At 32.4% G+C, this 24,482-nt stretch overlaps 2 protein-coding genes across 2 annotated transcripts; both read right to left on the bottom strand.

Moving 5' to 3' along the window:
* Positions 1 to 8,785: 8,785 nt before the first annotated feature.
* Positions 8,786 to 12,962, bottom strand: LOC133299109 (uncharacterized). The gene is made up of 8 exons (XM_061498537.1): positions 12,816 to 12,962; positions 12,352 to 12,403; positions 11,445 to 11,715; positions 11,297 to 11,358; positions 10,258 to 10,456; positions 10,064 to 10,160; positions 9,480 to 9,562; positions 8,786 to 9,137 (listed from the first exon to the last, which is right to left on the bottom strand). Exons 2-8 carry the CDS (start codon positions 12,397 to 12,399, stop codon positions 9,130 to 9,132), a joined length of 768 nt encoding a protein of 255 aa, XP_061354521.1. The 5' UTR covers positions 12,400 to 12,403; positions 12,816 to 12,962; the 3' UTR covers positions 8,786 to 9,129.
* A 1,082-nt stretch (positions 12,963 to 14,044) lies between these two features.
* On the bottom strand, positions 14,045 to 19,735 carry LOC133299124 (pentatricopeptide repeat-containing protein At1g06710, mitochondrial). Its single transcript, XM_061498558.1, has 5 exons — positions 16,800 to 19,735; positions 16,298 to 16,328; positions 16,215 to 16,240; positions 15,938 to 16,121; positions 14,045 to 14,940 (listed from the first exon to the last, which is right to left on the bottom strand). The coding sequence occupies exons 1-4, from the start codon at positions 19,668 to 19,670 to the stop codon at positions 15,981 to 15,983; spliced, it is 3,069 nt and encodes a 1,022-aa protein (XP_061354542.1). The 5' UTR covers positions 19,671 to 19,735; the 3' UTR covers positions 14,045 to 14,940; positions 15,938 to 15,980.
* Between the last annotated feature and the right edge of the window lie 4,747 nt (positions 19,736 to 24,482).

Raw genomic sequence — 24,482 nt, 5'->3', positions numbered from 1 at the left:
ATATATTGGGTGTATGGCTAAAATCTCAAAACTATGTAATTTTAGGAATTTTGAAAAAAAAAAAAACTTACTGGGTGTTGTAAAAAAATTCATATTATGAGGAAAAAAATTTTCTTAAAATATCATAGATATTTTTTCCAAATTCCAAAAACATCATTTTAGGTTATAGAAGATAAATTTATCTAAGATAAATACTTTTTTCATATGTATTCAACTTTGACGAGTAATATATGTGACTTTCAGTAAAATGGCTCAAAAATACCCTAGTCCAATTTGTCGCCTTCTTTTTCTGTTGTTTTATCCTTCTTTTTGGGATTTTTAAAGTGACGATATATAGAAGAGTATATTATGAGTTTAATTCCTCCCAAATCTTTTCTTGATATATCTGTTTTTGTTTTATGTGAAATTCTGTCACGACGTAGACTTCGATGTTTGTTGTCCATGACTCCATGTTTTTTTTATTAAATAGTTTAATCTTAATACATTATTAATAAACTTGTGCATTACTTATGTGCTTCAAGTTTAGTTCGACTCAAATCTGATCTAATATTTTAATTGAACAAATTTTTGGACTGAGTTGATTATCATTTGATTAACAATTATTGGTCTAATTTAATATTAAAACAAACAATATAAATTTAAATAAATATAGTCATAACTAATTTAAAACATCTAAATTAAATAATATTTCAAAATAAATTATATCGATATAAAAATATTTTGTTATTATAAAATATATCAATACCTTGTAAAAATATATTAATTTAAGTAAAAAAAGTTACAATTGATCAATGTTATTTTAAAAATTACAAATTTTAATATAATGTATAGTATCAAGCCAGTCAGGTTAATTCACCTGAAAATCACATTAAATTTATTTTTATTAAAAAAATTCACTGTTTAATCAATTATCTGATTAATTGAATTTGAACTGCGCAGAACCAAGCTTTTTCTAACAATTTTTTAGCCCATGATATAAAAGAAAAAATATTTGGCATTTCGAATGACATAATTTAGTATCATTTTAAATAATGTTTTCATATAATAAGAGATAGATAACTCATGTTATAAATACATATTGTATGAGGCCCATATTTATTAAAAAAAATACTATACAAAAATCAAAGAGTCATTGATAGAAGAAAATAATTTTCTACAACATAAAAGTATATTTTTTCTTTTAAATAAAATGATCGTATTTTAGTTTATATTTGTTGATTTTTAATATTCTCTCTTATACATAATACTTTTTTTTTCTCTTCTAATTTTGTGGAGGAAAAAATATTAAAAAACTAACAAATACGTTTCAGTTGAAATAACATAAAATTATAACCCTTAAAATGAGAACCAATTAAACTGCAACAAGATGGTTTTAAATCTCATTTTTAAGACTTTTCCGTGACCCAAACTAACGTAGACTCTTGCACCAAGGATATATATTATATTAATATATATAATTTACTTTCAGTTTTTTCTTAAAGAAAATCTGTCAGCGTTTGGAGAGGTAAAACCACAATTCGAAGCATAAAAACCAAAAGGAGTTAACATTGATAATTGATTGATGTCATGCATTCAAGTAAGACCATTAATCAAGACAAATTCTTACTATTAGATTAAGGAGATGTTTGGTAGAGGAGAATTTTTTTTATTTGAGAATATATATTTTTAGAAATATGATGAAAATATTAAGTTTATGATAATATCTGAAAATTAAAAATTTAGAAAAATTCAGTTTCTCGGGAATCCTAGAAAATACCGGCTACCAAATATCCCTAAAGGTTATATTTATCTCATGTTACATAAAATAAGTCAATTTTCTATACACACAAAAGAGAGGTGGGTCTCACCTTTATTTTTTTCTCTTCTCTTTATATGTGGGTTCCACTTATAATTTTATTTCTATTTTATGAGAAAAAAAATTTCTAATTATTTCCCCAAATTTTCCGCAAAACCCCTTCGCAAGCAAAACGAAGACCCTCCTTTGCAGTCAAAATTAAATCTTTTTTCACGGTAGGTGTCTGAACTATGGATACCAACATCCCTTAATTTTGCTTCACAGTTGCACGTTGCACCGATTGCTTCCTGAAATTAACTTTCCAATAAATCCCCTGCTCATTGGTTACTTTGGATTTTTCTTTTTGCTACCGCGATTCCTCTTTCAAACACACCACATAACATATATGCATTGTTATTAAAATTTTAATTTATCACTACGATTTTACGATTTTACGTTTCTACGAATTTTTTTAATCAAAACGATTTTACTAATATTCTAAACGCTTTTACGTTTTTATGGTTTTTTACAAAAAAATTTACATTACGATTTTACGTTTTACGATTTTTTAATTCCCTCCTTATTTTACATAAAATCTCGATTTCAAGAACATTGCATTTATGTATATATATAGTAACTGGGCCAAAGTCATAATCAACTATGGTGGCAATCTCTTTTGTAATTGGTCCCGACTCCCAAATGGTTAGATATTTAATTTCTACATATTCTACACCAAATAAATAAATAAAAAGAAAAATAAAACCTTCACTTAACCAGCGATATTGCACTTAATTTTTTCCACTAGCCAATAATATATATAAAGTTTTTGACGCGACGCTACTAGAAAAATCCTGTATAGCGAGAGAATTGCTATGAAAATTCCGTCACTAATTTCATTCTCGTTACTATTTTCCCTCGCAAATGATTTTGCGAGAGAATTTGCGAGAAAAAGTAGTAGCGAAGATGAAATTAGCGACGGAATTTGCATAGCAATTCTCTCGGTATACAGGATTTTTCTAATAGTATAAGTTGTCTTCTAATAACAACTAGCATGCATGGCCTTTGCCTCCATTTAATTTCACATAATAGGCACTTTTTATTTCTGATGTATCAATCCCAATGCCTCACAAACCTTGTCATGTTTTTTTTTGCTTTACTTTTGCATATTTAAAATTTGACATATGATCACAGTTTAAGTTTGTAAGAGTTTTATTCTGTTTCTTTCTGATATTGCTGACTTGACAATTCTTTCATTGACAAGTTTTTTATTAATTTGTCAAGAAAATAATGTTTTATTTTGAAGCCATCAAGTGCCATATTGAGATTAATTACTATGTATATGAGTTTTTCGATCTGTTTAGACATCTCACTGTGACAATAATGATTGAGATATTGAAAGAACATGCGTGAAGCAGTGAAGTTTAGCATAACAACTTCATGGTTTTACCAATTCACTCAGTGGCAATGTGTTGCTGAAATGAAGCGTTGTAAAGAAAAATATTCATTACAGCTAGGCCAGCAAAATGGACTCGGCTTGGCGGGACGGTCTGAGTTTTATAATCCATCTCAAAAGTGGGACGGGATGAGGCGAGTTCATTTTTTGGCGGGTTGACGACGGATATAAACAAGAAACAAGTCAGACCGAGTTTTTCAGCCCACTTTTAAATGCAGAACAAGACGAGCTACCTCGTTTTTTGGCGAGTTGATGATGGAGCGGGACGAGTCGCCACTTCGTCACCTCTAATTATAACCTGGTTACTTTAATTTTTAAATATTTCTCATTAAATTTCTGGTGAAAGTGGGGTATAAAAATAACGTGATATTTGCTGATTATTGCCTTTATATATATATATATATATATATATATATATATATATATATATATATATATATATATATATATATATATATATATATATATATATAGTGTAGATGCGAAAGCTGCTAAAAAAACTAAAGATGCATGTGAAGTGGTTTAATCGAAAGATAAAACTTCAATATCACCATGAAGACAAAATATCATTATATATATGAAAACTACAACGGCCTGTTATTTTGGACGAGTAGTTATGCAAATATCATCAGCCACATATCAATAAATGATTGCCATTTATATTAAGTTAAACAAACTAATCCTACTTCTTTTAAACACACCTATTTCATAACTGTTAGATTGTAATTTGGGTATATTAAAAATTAACAATATATGCGTATATATCTATTTGCATATAAATTTAATTATATATATGAACTTTTTTAAAAATAAGTGTATGGATAAAATAATTTTATATAATATGATGACATCTTTATTTTGAGAGTTTTTATTGGTGACTTAGTTTGAGAAATTTTATTCATATAGAAGTGTTCTTTATATAATAAATGTCATAATGAAATTATTAAGGGGGAGAGAAAAGGAGAGGGAAGGGCAGAAAACTCATAGTCATTTGATTCAGGCAACGACAGTGCATACGTAACCATCATTCTGAGGTAGGAAGCAAAAGCATGTTGTTTCATTCAACTTCTCTTTCCTCAAATATTCCTTTCCCAGCATCTTTCTCCTCGGCACTTATTTGGCTTCTAACAGTTCCATTAATAATCCCACTGAAGATTTTGTCACATGCACAAATATCAAACAAATTCACCTTCTTATGATTTTTTCCCCCTCTTATAAATATCGGTTATTTGGGTTTTTAATTCTTGTATGAAATGTGAATTGGGGTAATGACTAGAGGCGTAGCCAAATTAATGTATTATTATTCAATTGAATAGTTTCTTGAGTAGCTCAGCATAAAGTCAAATGCATTTCATAATTCAATAAAAAAATTAGTACATGTTGAGATATATAGTCCTATATTGGTTCTTTACATGGTATCAGAGCTTGAGTGATTATAAGGTCACGAGTTCGATCCTCACGGCCTCCCACTTTCAAGTGGAATTAAAATAAATAAAAAAAAGCACAAAAAAAGGTAAACAAAAAATTGGGCCTGTGCAATTCCACGCTTCTAGTTCAAAGGGCTCTTGCGTGAGAGGGCGTGTTGAGATATATAGTCCCACATTGGTTGTATGTGCAACTAATATAGCCTTTATAAGGCCTTGAGCACTCTCACCCTTTAAGCTAGTTTTTGGGATAATATATTCCAAGGTTCTCTAGAGTACCTAAGAAGTCAAGTAGTGTAACGGGGTTAGTCAAACGATGAAAGATATGGGTAGGTATATAATAAGTTGTGTATTTAATTTTTCAATGTATCAAAAAAGGAATACTGTAACAGAGAATATATGCACAAAGAGATAAGTTAGACTTCGTGACAAGCACCCCTTATATATGATATGATATGTTATACTTCGTGAAACTGGTTTGATGTTGAATTATGTACAAGTTAAAGGGAATTTAATTTTCCAAATATTTTCTAGTGGTATAAAATACAGATGTAATTCCAAGATTGTTTACACATTAGGAGCAGAGAATAGGATCATAAAACTTTCTGTTTGTGCGCAACGAGTATATATTGCTGAAGAATATAAAAAACGAAGATAGGATGATGAAAGTGAGACTGAGGGATGTGTATGGTAATAGTTTGTCCAATACTTGTGGTCATATAAGACGTGAAAAATAAAAAGGTGGTGCAGCCAGAGGCCTCGGGGTCCTCAGTCTTTGGCAGCATACGGCGAATCATTGGGGCCCACTGATTCATGGTACCTTCACAAATAAGAAAAAGAGACATGACATTGACAGTATATGGAACCACCGAAGCAGATTAACCCCGCCATAAACTCAACTTGGACCAAACTTGCTTACAATTACAACCGAAGATTATTTATTTAAAATCCATTTTTTCTGCTTATAAGGTGACGTATTTTTCTTATGAATTATAACTATAATTAATTGTAATTACCAGGTACCCTCTTCTTTTTTAAGACACACCCTTTTAGCCTCTTGGGTTTCCTAGTATTAAGAGTGATACTGCAAAGCATTGCAATGACAAATGCCCACAATTGGCGCAAATTACTTTTCTTTTCTTCTTAGTTATAAAAAAGGGGTCTTACAAACAGGTCAGGAAAAAGATAAGAGTGGAAACATTATATGTGCATTGAAATTACTGGGGATCAAGCTTTATATCAAACGGTTCGCAAAAGAAGCTGGGCGCCTCTGAATTACAAATGCCATTGTGGCGCACATGGCTTTTCATAATGCAAGAGTAGGACCACATATAGCATGTTTTGGTTTTAACTTTGAAAAGTCGCGAACTCTACTTTGTGCAAAAGCTTGTTTCATGTAACTTTACTCCAAATCATAGTTTTTACGTTTGTAAACCCTAAACATAAATAGTATCCCTGTATTGTGTGCTGTTATAACATAATATACACATCGAATTCACAATCACTTGGTCATAAATTTTGATAACATGAAAAAATTAATCCAACCCAAAATATTAAAATTGTATGTAATGTATCAAATGATGGTAGCTCAGTTGGCGCATGAGAGTTAAGCAGGTGAGAGTGAGAGCATGTGTTCGAATCTCTCCAGTATCACCTTTGAGAAAGGTTTAAAGTTTTAATCCTGGACTCACTCTGAATCGGATTAGTTGCGAAGCAATGAACCGATTGAAATATTATCAAAAAAAAAAATTTGTATGCAATGTTTACATTAAAGATTTTATACTAGCTTTCTTTATTAGTATTGAAATTCGAATGATTACAATAATAACATACACAAAAGGTTAATTGTTACGAAAATGTAATATAAATCTATTAATGTGGCTCTCGTTTAACAATTTGAGTTTTTGGGTGATATAATTATTTAATATGGCATAGAAATGTGTGATGGAGTGTGTAAGAAAAGTGAATTTGGATCATCTCATGTAAAAAATGGTCATGTGATTATGTTATTTGATCACAATCACTCATTTTCACTCATTAATATTGAGATAAGAAAGAGAAAAATGTATAATTTTTAAATGAGTGGTTGTGATCAAATAATATGACCACATGATCATTTTCTCACATGAGAGAATTCAAATCCAAAAAAAGTCTAATATAAAATCATTTGCGATTATTAAGAAATTTCAATTTACATGACATTATATTCACCAAAGGTGTGAGAGAATGTATTAAAGAAGTCCATAACAACCACAAATGCAGAGCTTATTTGGTTGAAATCATTATTGGCTTCCCTTGGTTTCAACCACACACCACGTGTGATAACCAATATTTCGTCTGTGAGTGTGATCAATGACCAATAATACTTGTACTATGCTTATGTTAGTTTCTTATCTTTTGGTGCAAGTTGAGCATTTGTTATCTCAATGCTCGAACCCCATTGGAGTATTAGGAGATCTGCTAAGATTTATTTAGGAAATCGTAACAGTTGATATTAATTAGCATCCCTTAGGATTTGATTGACAAATCATACCAGTTGATATTAATTGATATTGATTGGCTAATTAAAACTATAACTTAGTTTTAGCCTAATTTAAATTATTTTGTATTTGTATAGCTATTTTAATTATATAGAAAATTATTTCTCCAGTCACGTCATTTTCAGGTTACAAGATTAAAAATTATAATGATAAAGGCTAATATAATCCTGCAATATATTAGAATTACAAAAACATCCTGATTTTCATTCCAAAACGATATTGTTTTTATCTCACCAGAAATAATTTATTTTGACTGAAAATATCCTTTAGCCTTAATTATATCTATATAAAGATATATCTCACAATCAATAATAGAGAAGATACCGCATAGAATATTTCCAATAAAGCTAAAACTCGGCCACAGGAGAAGCAATAGATGGAATTTTGGGACTTCCCACCTCCCGATGCAAACTCTCTTTCTTAAGAATAGCTTCATCTAAAGGCTCCTCTAGGGATTCCGACCCACGAACAAGAGACCCAGAATTCGGTAATAGCCCAGAACGTGAGGAGCAACAGGTAATGAAGTGGAGTGGGTTAAATTTAGAAGCAATAAAGGACATTGGGTCAAGTGGGTTGTCTCAGTCTCAGCAAAAAGATTCAAACTCGATTAATTGACGAGTACACCGAGCAATGACAAAGAAACAAAAAATAGCGAGAACAAACTTCAACTGCATTTAAGAGTCGTTGTTAATGAAATAAATTTACAAAGATGCTTAGACTATCCAATAATTAATAAATGTGCGAACAAAATTTAGCAAAAGAATTCGGTTGTATATGTATCCAAATTAAACCTAGACCATGTTTTTACTTTCAACGTCACGTTTTTTTTCTTCTTTTAAATTACATGTTCTTTTTTTATTAGTAGAATTAAATTACGTGTTTAGTTATTTTCTTTTTCATACTTGCTAAAGTTCACATTAGATTAAAATCCACATTATACTAACTTTACGATTGTGCAAGCAAGAGCAATTAACATAAATCTAACAATCTTACTCTTCAAACCAGTTTATTAAATTTTCCCATTTTCTTTCTATCAATAAAGATGGCAAAAAGAAACAAAATTTAGAAGAAAAAAATCCAAGCTCATGTTTGCAAAGCAACTATTTCTTTTTTGGAATTCTTCGGCTACCAAAAACCTGATTAAATCAATTCAAAATCAGTTCTATAATTCTCCCAAAATTATTTTCTCCTTTACCAGCACTCCTATTCAAGATACCTCATTAAAGGAAACATTCCTTTAATGAGAAACATTCCTTATCACTTCAACATTCTTCGCTGTAGTTTCTATCATGATATTTGTTCAAACTCCTCCCCTGCTCTTTATATGTACAATAAAAACTCATTTTATGTATCGATATTCATGTTAGATTAGTTTAGATTAACTTGATTTTTGAATTATTCTTTTTGGCAATTTGAAGAGAAAACTGTAGAAAAAAAAATTTCTTCTTTTTTTTCAAAGTTATAACCAAACATGTATTTAGTTTCAAATATTTGCGTGGACCATATTACTAAGTGTCCAATGTTGATACACTCACTTGCGCCAATTAAAATCCTTATTTAGCAGAAGTGTGTGGACCATATTGCGCAAAAAAAAAAAAAATTAAAACGAAAAAGCATTCCCACCGGCCACCACCCACAAGCCCCCGCGCTCACAGATGAACTACATCCGCTATACGAGTCTGTTGTGGTGCCATCAAATAAAAATACACGCAACTTACAAGACATCACAAGGGATGAGGGTGAAGATAGTATAACCGATTTTTTTGAAAATTAATAGTGAAAATAAATCATGACTTGAATTCTATTTCTCATCATGACACATTTACGCATTACTATTGAAAAAGCACTTCCTCCACAAAGATATTTAGCTACGTATTTTTCTATTCTTCACGCCTATGCTTTGAGCTTTTCACAGTCAATTACTTTCAAACTCCTTCCCTATGTACCTGTTGGCAATCCCCAAAAACAGAATGCAAACAAATTGCAATTACCCATAGAATATGCATAACGATACTTAGTTCTAACTCTGCCCTTCATCCGAAGACAACATCATATATAATATAGTATAGAGAGGTCTTTCATATACTATACTATATGTTTGTGTTTATTTCTTCTTGCGGGCTGGGAGCTAGTTTTTGGCTAATCTGACATAAGATTTAGCAAACTAATACAAAGAAGCAAAAAGAAAAATGCAATTAAAACAAATATAACTGTAAAAAAAATACCAAATTGTTGGAGGACAAACCATGGCAGACCAGTAAATAACTCACAGTAAAGAGAATACTTACCATAATTTTGGTACACTTTCGTGAATCTGTAAATAGCTTTTATTAAGGAACCGTATCTCATGAAGTTCAATGATCCCATATGTCTGTAATAAACATCAGTCGGAATCTATTCAAAGAAAAAACAGAAAAAAGAAGCTATATACAACATGGATCTTCTTATACTCGCATCACATACAACCAATGCAATGCATGAAAGTTCTTTTTAAGATTTGATGTTTCAACAATAGAACTGTGGAATAGCAAGTTGCCACAGATTTACTACCCTAGAGAGAAAATATAACAAAAAGGGAGAGAAACAGAAAGCAAATAAAGAAAAACTAAATCAGATCCAAATATATCAACTGACTACTCAAAAGATTACATTTACAACTAATTTCATTTACAAGGACTTCTATTTCAACTAATCAATAACAGACTAATCCAAGCTGATAAGCCTAATACAGAACAGAAAGCCCATGTAACAATTACTGCACCTTTTAGATTGTATGCATAAGCACAGTTGCACTTCATGAGAACAAAAAAAATAATTTTATCACTGCACTGATGATGATGACAATAATAATAATGTCCTAGAAAGAACTTACACAATCTCTGTATACCGAATTCTCCATGCAGGAAAACCAAGATGGCTCCTCACAGGTCCATAAATCAGTAAAAGGTCAGGTGCAGGGCCTTTGCTACCTGACAGTAAAACAAGATAATTATTAGTCGGATAAGTGCTATATGCACAAGGAAATCAACTCTTTAAACTACCAGTAGGTTTAGGAAGCAAACAAACCAACAATTTGCAGTGCCTCATTCAGTTGAGGCTCTAACAAGATTCGACCATCAAGTTCTCCACCCAAGTTATGTCGTTTTAAATTCTCCACAAAAATCAAGTTAGCTGCTTTGACCACTGCCTCCTTCCCATCCACATAAGAAAGAAATTCTAAAGTCATCTGATCTGGAACATTGTGTGTGACAGCTTCATTTACTTCCTGCACTGAGTTAATGCTAGATCAGATCAAATAAGCGATGAAACAGTAGAATTTACTATTGAGGCTTGACAGTGATGTAATCCATATTTTATACTAATGCATCGTTTGGATGTGGGGACAAAATGAGAAGAAAGCAAATGAGATGATTGGTATTTTTTTTTCTCCTCGTGTTTGGATGAGAAAAAAGAAAAGGAGAATTTTTTTTATTATTGGGGGAAGAAAAAGCAAAACAAATGTGGCTGTTGTACAAAGTGTGCTCTCTCCCTTTTCACCTCATCCTTAGAGATAATTTTCTTGTAGGCTCATAGGTACTTTTTCATGCCTACTTTCTGTCTCCCATTTCCAACCTACCATCCAATTAATGCATTAAGTCTCTAGACTAAAGATTCGAGAGGCACGTTGCTTATATAATATATCAACAGGAATATGTATTTCATCTCCTCATCAATAATTTTCTTGGACGAAACATCGACAAATGTAGGTAAGTCCCATCATTTAGAAACTTTTTCAGACTAAAGGACAATTGGAAATGCGTCAAAATTTATTAAACAAATTTCAGGTGTAAACTAATGAAACTTAGTCTAGGACACATTATCTCTCAGGGTCTAAATAGAGGTTCGTTTATATCCTTCCCCATCTCCCGTATATGCACAGGAGAAAGAATCAGTCAAAATAAAATGAGGCGAAGGTGGGAAATACCCAAACTAAGTGATTAATAAGGAAAACATATAAGGTGCACTGTTCGGTCAAAAGCATTTAATATCATAAATCAGGATAGAAATTTATAAATATAATAAGAAAGAAGCAATCTACCGGAAAAAAGTTATATATATCTAGTACCTCTATGGATTTTGCATTCTTCAATTTTTGAAATATGGCTTCTTTGGACTTCTTCAACACTCCTAGAATGTAGAGTTCAAGGAAAACATTATTATATGGCCTGAGTAAAAGAATGTTCACCATCACCGATTCTCCAAACTGTTCATACCATTCATGTCATAGAGGCATACATTCTTTATACCAATAGAGTCCAGCCACTGCAAGAGTTTAACAACTTTTGAAGTCTGATGAGCATCTTCACTTTCTATGACAATGGCAAGGTACCGAAGCTTTCCTAAATGAAGAGACTTGTATTTCTTCAATACTCCATAAGAGATGAAATAGCTTTCAAACAAATTACCCATGGCTAATATGGAATGCCATGTGCTGAAAATTATTTGTAGAAAGTACCACAGTAGTTGAAGCCCAAGATTACGAATCTGTATAAGCTCAAAGCACACAATGAATGAACTTTCAGCTTTGGATTGAATGGTTTTATGCGCTCAGGTGCATAGACTAACAATTTATGTCAAATGCCATAGCGTTCAACAACATGTTGGACAAAACATGAAGCAACGATAAAATGCATTTAGATAGGAATCTTGATACTTTTGCATGGACCTCGTTAACAGATCAAGTTATATTAAAATATTTAATAAGCATAATTTATTATTCTATTAGAATTGGTTGGCATATTCAGTGATGTAGTATTACAAGTTTTGGACACATATTAAGATTGCCAGACTCTTTAAGAACAGGTATGGACTACAGATCTGTTAAATTTCAGCAGGTAGATAGTTTTTCTTGTTTCATTACTCATTACTCTTTGTTTTGATCTAATTTTGTGAGCATAACCGGTATGCTAGCTTTGATCTAATTTTGTGACCAGTGACCACATTACTGGAGTTTAAAGATGTGTCTATTACCGTATGATATTCAAATGAGATAAATTGCTTGAAATTCAAAGAATAAGCTGCAGACAGAACATCACTGGGTCTCTAATTTCTTCCAAAGAATTAGTCAAAAACCTAAATCATGAACATGTGATTCAAGGATGTAAGAAATTGAACGCTTACAGCAACAATACAACGAGACAATTTGTGAGCTCCATCTCTAAAATCCATGATCCTAAAAGCATGAAAACATCAAATCCATCAATTTCAACAAAAAGAAAGAAAAAAGAAGTAGTAGTAGTTAGAGCATTGGCACGTCACTTGCAAAAACGAGAAAAATAAATAAATAAATAAATCAAAGATCCAAACATGAAAGCATACACACATAGTGAATGCTTCCCATTAATAGTTAAACGTAATAAGCGCAGTACTGTAATCATCACGATGATAATATGATTAATAATTAATAATTGTTGGCAGCGAAATTTCGAAATCAGAAAGGGAAGAAGATGAATCCATAAAGAGAGAAATCAAATAGTCGTGGAACCGATCAACAGAGACGAACAACATAGGAGTCGTGAAGGATTTCGTTTTTCTGATTTTGTGAAATCGAATTGAACAGAAAGAAGAAAAGGTGGTTCCGTTACCTGCTTTTCACGTATTGCAATGGCCTCTACCCTAATCAACGCAAAATGTGGCTATGGACATAAGAAGCGCGAGACGAGAGAGACGGTTAGGACTATTACTTTTACTACTCTAGAGTCTAGACTCTAGTGCCTTCGCTTGTGGACTGTGGCACCTTGTCACCTACAACTTCAAACACTACACCTTATCCTAATATTTCAACGCATTATTATTTATTGTTTTTATTTTAATTCATGAATTAATGTTAATTAATAATTATAATGTCAAAATATTCATAAATGCCAAGTATAAAACTCTACATTTATGATACATATCAATTAGACTTTTTATTAAAATTACAAATTTTCATTATGAATGATAACACTACTTATTTATTGATTTGTTTTTTAAATAAAAATTTAGACAGAATTAAATGCTGTTCTTTCAATAAGAACCTGATCCCTAATCAACTGCAGATATCCTCGTTGGCTTTTGACATGCTTATTTGATGCATCATCATTTGGAAAACATGCTTAGAGTCACTTGGCACGTTACTTATATACATATTGATTCCTTAGGGTGCTTAAATCCATGCTAAGTTTTGATTCCATTATGTTTATAATGACTTCTAGACGCATGATTATGTCATTCGCTTTCTATTTTTATTATAAGAAAAAAAATTAAAATCTTGGCTCAATAATCTTAATTATTTTGTAAAATTTTAAGATATTAATTTTTTTTTCATAAGAAGTGATTTAAGAAGATGCAGTATTATTCTTATCATAAACGACTCTAGGAATCTAATCTAATGTATGCATTTTACTTCCCCTTCTACAAGAAAGAATTCATGATGGCAAAAAACCATGGATTGTGGCCTAAAACCGTGAAAATCATGATATTAGAAAGGTTGGAAAGTAATTTGAAATGAGTAAACTTGACTTCTAAGGGAAACTCAGTAGTTCACCCAATTTGAAAGTCTTTTTTTTTTTTTAGATTTTTGAACATAAATTCACGAATATAAGAGTATGACTTGAGTAACTATTTTTTCCCCTAGTTTGATACCTAAAGTAAGTTGTCAAACATTTAATTAGCAACTACTTACGTTTAATAGACTTTTAAATATTTATTACACAAAAGATTAATCTTTGGAGACAGAGAGACAAAGGTAAAACTACATGTGTAATATCCTAACTCAATCTCAAGTAGGATCCTTGTATGTATTTACACCGAATGAATTACAAGTGTAGTACAAACAAAAAGATCACTTACCATACTAGTTCAGAAACATGAATATAGTTTCGTCGACTCGCCATCATATACTACAGCACATCAATTTGCCCACTTTAAATGGTGAAGGAGAGGAACAAATCCACACTGCATTAGCATAATCCTGATTTGCAGAAGCTCAGATCCCCGGATTTCGCAAACTCACCCGGGCACTCCATTACAAACGAATCATGATGGAATTGTCTCAGCCTCTGGCTATCCAAAACAAGCTAGGCCATAAGAGATTCATGGAAGCCTCTGTGCACTGGACATATCCTAAAGGGAAGCATTTCCTTTCCTTTGTCCCTATTCTAAATCATTTTCTTCAGAGTTGACTCAAACTTTTTTGGATAACATCATTCATTAAAGAGAGAGAAGTACAAAAACGGAGGATTAGAAGTCCTACTAAGACAGCCAAGAAAGAAACAAAGGAAATAAAAGGAAAGTACGTAAGCTCAAAAGCACTTTCAAATTCCTTCGCAAGTGAATAATGTGAACCCCCTAAAGATGAGCGATGTGATGACACCCACGTGGAAGGGACAAAACAACTCTCCCACCATCGATGAGAGGGATGACAATTCAAATTAAAAACTCTGTTACTGCAACCCATCTATATTCACCACAAAAAAAGAGGGGGAGTCAGTGCACGAAGCTCCTTCCACTGAGGTTTGGGGAGGTCAGGTCTACACAGTAAGCAGAAAGGCTATTTCCACAACTCTAACCCATGACCACCAAGTCCATATATATAGACACCATACTCTGCAAAAAGAACGCAAGTGCCAAAGTCTCTCAAATGAATAGACAAAAGTTGATCCAAGGATTCTGGACAAACCTCTTGCTCCTCAAATATGCCAAAGAGCTGAATGCCTAGCCGCCAAGCTACTTCATAATGAAAAAAAAAACAAATGGTTATTTGTTTCTGAACTTCAAAAACAGATAAAAAAATATAACACAAAGACGACTTTAACTTTAAACTTTACCAGCTTCACAACTAAACCCTGAGCACAATGAAAAATACACACTAGTCACTCTTTTCTATCGAATCGATAATAATCACTATCCACATTCCACGAAATTGTACACTAGTTTGACAAAAAACCAGTAGGCATATTTACTGGTATAAAAGCTCAGGTGATTGTTTGGTGTAATAAAAGTCCTACATGACATGCCATTCTGTATGGAATCATAAATTTCATAGAATTTCTAATTTATCAAAGAGGGTAAAGTAGCAAAAACAAAGAACGGTGCATTCATATATCCGAAAATGAAATCAGCACCGAAGCACTGTTTGCAAATGATAGGGGAAAAACCTCTTGTTAGGTGAACATATCCAATGATTGCTAAAAAGGCCAAACAACCTACTCCTCAAAAATTCATTATATCAACCTTAGTTTCTTGGTTCTTTAATCAATGTGTATGTCATACTTCATACAAGTTTGATCTCTTTCTAGACTATTAGGTTGTGTCTTGCTTAGAAATCTTGATCAAATCTTCTTCATATATCTGGGTCCAATCTTTCTCTGATACAATCTGGAATAAATTAAAGATTTTCCCGTACTTCCAATTTTGGCTTTTTTTTTTGTCCTGTTTTCCTACGAAATTATAAGAAAATCAGTGACAAGATATCTGATTGAGATTTATCAATTTAATAATAATTCTAGCCCTTTTTAATCAAGATTGATCAAGATTCTTTCTCTTTTTGGTTTAAAATCATATATATGCTGGAGGCATATCAGTTTCTTGGTTCTTTAATCAATGTGTATGTCATACTTCATACAAGTTTTATCTCTTTCTAGACTATTAGAAAATAACAAAAACATTATTGAGTGTGTAACTCTGCTCCAAAAGCTATCAAGCTAAAAGTTGTATTTTTATATACCTCAAGCATAAACTAGCATGCCTGATCATACACCATAAAATCATTACCCCAGCCTGATGTATGATTGGTGGACAAATATACAGGATTTTGAAACTTGGAGAATAATGGAATAAGAAGAGCATCTTTTCAACATTTCTTCAAAATCTCCTGCTTCAGCTTCTATTGTTGCTGCTGTTATAATAACCTGTACTGTAAAGACCCACCAGCATAGATAAAAATCAATAACAAATGAAAGGCATCCCAAAACACTAGAGATTAGGAGAGAGCAATCACTTACCAGCTTGGCCATTTCTTCTCTTGTACCTGTATTAATTTTTCTTCGGTTATATTTAATCTGTATGTCAGAAATCTAATTTATACTGGTTGCTTCTTCATGAAGCCAGTGGATATCCTGCAATGATAACAATGAATTTAAAAGAAAAGAAAAAAAAGAAAAGAGGGGGGTCAGAATAATTATGCCAAAATAATAAACAAGGGTCTAGTACAGCTACAGAGCAGTTTTGTTAGGAATACTATTCCAAGTTAAAGTTTGAAGCATATTTTTACTACAAAGGTAGAGTTTAGTAGACATGTTAGAACAGGACGGAACATAACATATAAGTTCTATTCTATGTTTGGTGCATTTTAAAAATAGAACAGAACATGACATCGGGTTAAAAAGTAAAACATTTGGTTATACTAAAAGGGATCGAACCAAGAAGAGAACAGAATGTTTCATTCTGTTCAGTCTGCGTGCCAAACACTACCTAAATGTGTAAAGGAAGTGCTAAAAGTTGACATTAAAATAACTCAGCAAAATGTCATGGAAAAAGTATTCTTGTATTATTTCATAATTCATAAAGTTAGAGAAAGCGTGACAAACCATTTGGCATATACTGTCTGATAATTGCAGCGCTTCTTGCCACTTATCAACCCTGGTAAGGCCTTTGATGAGGTGGACAAATGTGCTGAGCTCCGGCACAACATTCTTATTTATCATGCTTGCGTACAGCTCTAAGGCTTTATCGACCTTATTTGCACTTGAGAGACTCTCAATTAAAGAAGTATAAAGATATTTGTTGGCAACTGCAAGGCTTGGAGATGATGAAATCTCTTCAAGCAGATTCAAGGCAACTTCCAGTCTTCCAGCCTTGATAAAATTATCAATCAAAATTATGTACAAAGAATCAACAGGAACTGATTCATTCTCACTCAACTCATCTAAAAGCCCAACAGAGGTTATAAACTCCCGGTTAAAGCCCTCAATAATTTTACGGTGACTTGATATATGCCTTGGCCAATACGTTTGTTTCATTTCATCTAAAAGTCTGTGAGCCTCATCAAGAAGGCCAGTGGAACAACAATGATTTATCAAGACCCTATAGGTTATAAAGTTTGGAGCACAACCCTTTGAGCACATATCTCTAAATAGCTCAAGACACTGTTCAATTTTTCCTAATTTCCCCAAGCCATCAATCATTGCAGTATAAGTTACAACATTTGGACAACAGCCCTTTTCTTCCATCTTAAGCATGAGCTTGTAAGCTTCATCCGTCTTTCCAACTTTACAAAGGCCGTCAATCATCTCTGTGTAAATAACAACATTGGGAGCACAAGAATTCTCTAACATCTTCGACAACACTTTTAAAACAAGATCCAATCGTCTATCTTTGAACAGACTATCAATTAAAGAGCTGTAAGTATACAAATTTGGACTGTGTCCACGCTCTAACATCTTTGCAAGCACCTCTTGTGCATCCTCAATCTTTCCGGTCTTGCAAAACCCATCTATAAGAGCATCATACACTATTTGGTTAGGCTCACAACCATTAACTGACATGGTATCCAATAATTCACGGGCCTCTTTAACCCTGTTTGCTTTGCATAAACCATCCACCAAAGCCCCATATGTAATAACATTTGGTCCTTTACAATTGTCATCTAGCTTAAAATACATATCCATATCAGAGGTTTCTATGTCACCCCGCATTCTAGCATAGATCTGGCAAGCTTTTTCAATCTGCCCAGCCTTACAATGACCATCGATTAAAGCGGTATATGTAACAACATTAGGCTTGCAACCTTCAAGCAACATCATCTCAAACAATTTATTTGCATCAAGCACCTTTCTTGCTTTCAGGTATGCATGAATGATAGCAGTGTAAGTCACCACATTTGGGGTGCAACCATCCCTTAGCATTTCATCAAACCATTTGCGAGCCTGTTGAATGAGACCAGCTTTGCAAAAGCTATCAATTAAAATAGTATAGGTGTAAACACTGGGAACAATGCCATTCCTTTTCATTTCTTCAAATAACAAAAAGGCCTTCTCTACCTTGGAGGCATCACAAAGGAAACCAAACACTTTAGAATATGTACTATCATCGGGAATGAAACCCTTGCTCATCATTTCGCATATAATCTTAAAGGCTTTATCAAACTTGCCAGCTCCACAAAGACACCGAGCAAAATTGCTGACATTGACTTTATTTAATACAACCCCTGAATCAAGCATCTCACTGTAAGCTTTTTCAGCCAATTCTAACACATCTGAGCTAGGCAGTTCCTCATTGCTACATATACTACCAATGAATATATTATAAAGCAGATAGCCTGGTCGGCACCCACATTTTAGCATTTTCTTAAACAACTTATATGCATATGAGTAATCCCTAGATTTGCAATAAGCATGTACAAGAGAATTAAACATCTCACGATTTGGATAACAGCCTTCCGTAATCATCATACTAAGAATTCTCTTACACCTTCCCAGCTGTCCTTTTCTCAAACTACCAGAAAGCAAAATCCTATAAGTGACAACATTGGGAATGCAGGAATTAGACCGCATACTGTTTAAGATATCCATAGCTTCTTCAAAAAGTGAAGCTGCACATAACCCAGAAATCATTCTATTATAAAAAACTGTATCAGGCACAAACTCCTCCTCCTCAATCAAAGTCAGAGCATCCCTGCACCTCCCTGCTTTGCACAGGGAATAGGCAAAACAACTCAGAGTATACGCATCCATAACAAACCCAGAATTTGACATCTCTTTCTGAACCAGATAAGCCGTAGCTAAATTGTCAGCTTTAAGAAAAACTTGAATCAAAGCATTATAGGTGGTTCGAGAAGGCTTGTACCCAAAATCCTTCAGCCTCCCTAACTCTTCCAACGCCATATTCCACAACCCATTCCGGCAACACTTTTGAATCAGAACATTGAGCAACTTGTGAAGCAGTTCCTTGTCATCATCCCTGATTTCCAATAAGAACTTTTCCGGCACTCTATCATTGGCATTGCATCCCAGCACCTCTAGCAGCGCATTATGCACCGCTGGAGTGTGGGTGTAACCAATTTGGCGACCCGCCCACAAGAAAAACTTGACACACAACTCAGGTTGCTTCACATGATTCATCACCTGAACCACCAAAGATTCGCTTAACCTACCCCGAAACTGCCTAAAGAATTTCTGGGTTTCAATGCCAAAACCATCCTTGCTGGCCCTAATTGCATTTGACATCAATACAACCTCATCGAGGGGTTGCGATGAAGGGTCACATTGGGCAGTGGAATTGAGCAAAGTGTTGCGGAGAAATGCATAGTCTTGAGATAAATCGGCGTTGGGGGGCGAAGAATCCTGCAAAAAAATGTCATCGGAATGAAGCAATCCTTGGAGAGTGTCCTGTGAACAAGTAGAGAATTTGAGAGAACGCAAAGACCGACAGAGTAAAGTCTTCAACTCTCTCTTGCTCATAATAACCAATCAAAATGAAATGAAAAGGGTTTAGGGTTCAAGAGAGTACCAAACAAAACAAAACCCTGAACGACGTAGAGACACACCCTACAGTCACTCACAGTTTTGCCGTCTCACCACGTGATTGTATTTATAGCTTAAACCACTGTAATTAAAATCCCAAACTCTGATTATGAAAACAAAACGGCTTAGTAGGTAACATCACACCCTAAATTAATAAAAGGGAAGAAAAAAAAAATTCCACTTAAAAAACGTGAGGTACAATACAAATACTAAAAATTTATTTGCTTTTTTTTTTTTGGAGTTACCCAACCCTAATTATCTTTTTGAGACGAGTTGGTTCCCTCCGGTATCTCCACGAGCTTCGACTCTTTGAGCCGGCTATGAGACTAATCCGGAGTGTGGAGGAACAGTGATGGCTAAAGGTTCAGCCCCCTCCCCAAGAATGCATTCAGCGGGAATCAAACACTTTAAATAAAGAGAAATTATTTTCACCAAAAAATAAATAAATAAAGAGAAATTAGTATTTAATCTATAATAAAGAAAATTGATTCAGTCAGGCATGTCCCACTTCATGTACAAATACTCGATATTTTTGTTTTCGAGTTTAGATCACACTTTGACGTCGTCATTAATCAGGTCATCACATAGTCAATTTCATCCTTCTAATGCCCTATATATATAATGCCCCACACACACACATACATATATATATATATATACACGACTATGTAATTTTTTTACAAATTATTTATTATTGTAATGCAACAGAAACACAAATGGGGAATGTACGTGTTCAAGTTGCATATCACCCTATACTTAACTTGTGCAAAAATTAAAATGTGTTTACCATGCACATGTTGTTGCCTAATTTTTAAAAACAGTATAATTTTTTTTTTAAAAATATGGTATAACCTTACCATTGGTTGAATTTTTAAAAATAATAATATTAACACTGGCTAAATTTTACTCAGTTAGCCTTTTGGCACTAACTGTATTTTTTATTTTGACTCCATCATTGTATGTTGCTCTCTGCAAGATGCGCATGAAAGACGTACTCGACTTAAATTCTACACCATTGCATTTTGTATTGTGCTAATTTTTTCCATGTGATATGTGATTTAAACGCACTTACTCCCGCTTTGACATTTAACTCGCGTTAGAAAAATAAATAATTTTCTTAAAGAATTAAACCGATAATATATTTATTTTTGTCATTGGATCGGTCAAATTTCAAAAGGCCCAATTTCAGATCTACAGTACAGATGGTGGCCCCTTCAAACTATCAAGTTGAGTAAGGTTAAACCCGTCTGATCACTGTCCTTATTGATTCTTCATTGTTTCCTTCCAATCCTTATTGATTTTTCTCTGTTTCGTTCCTTTAACGATTATTTTTCATTGCTAATGTATATGTGCCCATAATTGAGGAGCCAAATAGATATCCTCCCTATTCTAGTTTCTATGAGTCTCTTTTTTTAACTGTTTGGTATGGAAAAAAAATTAGAAATCCTGAAAAGGTGGGATGGAGCAAAAAAATTTCAACGTTTGATACCAAAAAATTGAAAATATTCTTGGAAAACTTTTTTCCCCATCATTTCAGTTTTAACTACAGAATTTCAAACGAAAATACCGTCTGATACATGGTATTTTTATTTTCTTGTAGTATCAGTATAATTAAACCAACATTCACAGAAAATTTTTGGACCTACCAAACATTTTTTCATAATTTATCCGGAAAAAAAAATTTCTCAGCATATTCTCGAAAATCTTTTTTTTTTCTGGTTAAAAATATCTCCTCTACCAAATGTATCTTTAAGAAATATATAAGGTTTGGGATATGTGTGTTCTTCATTGCAATAAATAATTAAATACAGTTTGAAAATAGCAATGAATCTTAACTTTCTTTCTTTTTGAAATTCCTTAAGGTACACTTCTTTGGCATAGTTGATAATTACTTCCGTACTCTCAAAACAATAACGAAAGCATGTGAAGAAGCCCGAGAGGAATGGTGTCATGGTCTCCATCACAGCTTCAGATGTCTCCTGCATTGACTTTATTTTTCTATGTATCATTTCATTCACTTCATGTGAATCTCAAAATGAGTTCATTTTTTCAAATGTCAAATTGAATAAAGAAAATACCAAATCTCCTAAAAGGTTTTGGTTTTGGCTCAAATTTAATAAAGTATGGGAAATAACACTTAGCATGTGCATGGCATAAATTTAGTTTGTTGTAGGATCCAACTAAATTAGTGGGTTTATTTACATTTTTTACACATTTCTTTCGTATGAGTTTATGCTGTTAGTAAAATATTAAAATGAAAAAATGACGATGTTTATATATGCAACCCCTGCCAGCAGCTTTCTCTCCCATTTTCGACATTTGGTATCTGGTTATAGATTGGGACAGTGACCAAAGTGCTACGCTTGGACAAAAAAATTACTAGACTGTCACGCCAACAGTAAATTTTGTCAAAATACCACGCGGCATAATTCGCTACACAGTGTAGCAAATTATGTCACGTCAGAATGCACAGAACCAAAAATAACACATGTCAAATTTTGAGAAATTCGTTACATAGGGTAGCGAATTTCTCAAAATTTGACATGTGGCATTTTTTGTTCTGACGTGGCATATTTTGTTACACTGTGTAGCGAATTATGCCGCGTGGCACTTTGACAAAATTTACTGTTGGCGTGACAATCTGATAATTTTTTTGTCCAAACATGACAAAATGGTCAGTGTTCCTTATAAATTCCCTCGTCAGAGAGAACCAAATAATTCAATTTCATCTGATGTGTATGTATCACTGTAAGTAAATTAGTTCTAACCAGTAATAGGATGTGAAGTATAAAATTTGCTAATAGGCAGGTGTAGATCACACTTATATCTCTGTATAACTGATTTGCATTTTGTTCATGCATATTCCTTAGTTTCATAACTTTCAAAGTCATGTGCATACTACCATTGTAAATTAGCTACCGTCCAGTTTTCCATCGTACTCATCACATTATTATTATTATTATTAGATCATATATACAAGGTGGTATGGTATCTGGAATGTGTTAGAATACTAATCTACATAGATTAACATAGCAATTTATATTCATTAATTAGCATATTTAAATTTTTCAATCAATGTTTTTTAGTCAAAAATGATTCGCGACGATTAAATAAATTTGGAAAACTAGTTTCCTACATACCTCAACAAAATAAATAATTTTTGCCGACAAGTTTGAAATTCAATTACAGTTGCCTACTACATCAGAAATTTTGGTATGATGAAAATATGGGAATCTTGATTCTTGGCTATGCATTTATCATTTTTAATTACTCAGTGCTTGCGATTTTCAAGAAAGAGCGTAAAATTTTAATTCTGAACTTATCTCACACTTGAAATTAGTTTCATAGTCAATTTAAAGAATCGAAACTTATAAAAATATATAAGAGAGCTTACTTGTCTGAAAGAAATAATTAGAGTTGATATAAAAAAAAAAAAAATTGTTTCATGAAAATGTAAAAAAATGAATTTTTTTTGTACTTTTACTCTTCAAGACTGTTAGTTTGTTCCTTTTCTCGGCATAATTGCAATACTCTAAAAAGTGTCTATCAACTCCGCAAACCACGAGATAAGTTTGATTTTGTGATTTTGTCTTTGTACTTTCGATAGAATACAAAGTCGATAAACATCAAATTAAAGTTGCACTCCATCTCATAGGCCCAAGTCATAGTCATATTCTTCGGGCAATCACCAACTACTCCCCACCATAAATAACTAATTTATTAATATGTCTCTTAAAAATATTTTTAAAAAATAACAACACAATGTAATGATGTATACAATATTATACATTTTATTCATGCCAGTGCATTATTAAAATTTATTAAGGTTAGTGATTTAAATTATTTTCTTAAACATCAAAATGTTCAAATATAATTAATAAATTTTTAAAATAACATCATTTTAAAATTTCTAAAAATTTAAATTTAATCGGCAATATAAGATTTTTAGATTATCAAAACATAAGAAAATGTTACAAATCATTTTTTTTTTTTTTTGGTAAACAATGTTACAAATCATTTTAATAATGAAGATTTTGGTATAACTTCGTAATTGATTCTTAAATAAGCTGAACAATATTATTCATTGACACTACAAAAGTTTTTATACATTTATTTTGAAAAATGAAATACATTCTTTTAATAATGCATCACAAGTGCCACGGTCATGTCGTGGACGTCGTCGTCGACATCATCATATATATATATATATATATATATATATATATATATATATATATATATATATGCATAGGATTTTTTTGATATTAATGTCAAATTTATCTGAGAGTTATTATATTAAAAAAAATCAAAAACTCTGATTTGTAAGCATATGACATCATTGATCTTTTTTTACCTAATAACTTTCAGATAAGGTGTCAAACTTTAAATTTGACACTAATATCAAAGGATCCTACCCATATATATATATAGGAAGGTTATATTTACAAATTTTTTATTTACAAACTATATTATATCTTACCGATAGGATACTATTGAATGAAGTCTTACTCATAAGACATAGTGCAGTTTGTAAAAAAAAAAAAAAATTGTCAATGTAACCTTCATATATATATATATATATATATATATATATATGGAGGGTTCTTTTAACTCCAGAGTAAGACTTTTAAGTCTTACTCCCCATCTCAGCCGTTGATGAATGAAAATCAACGGTTGTCATTTATAGTGTAATTAATAATTAATTAATTAATATAACTTCCTAAACTATAACCGTTGGATGGACGGAAG

The sequence above is a fragment of the Gastrolobium bilobum genome, unplaced genomic scaffold (genome assembly GCF_033153095.1).
Source record: "Gastrolobium bilobum isolate Gb01-03AN ecotype WA unplaced genomic scaffold, APGP_CSIRO_Gbil_v1 utg500, whole genome shotgun sequence".
NCBI lineage: Eukaryota > Viridiplantae > Streptophyta > Magnoliopsida > Fabales > Fabaceae > Gastrolobium > Gastrolobium bilobum.
Note: the sequence above shows the minus strand (reverse complement) of the source record. Positions and strands in the feature narration are given on the sequence as shown.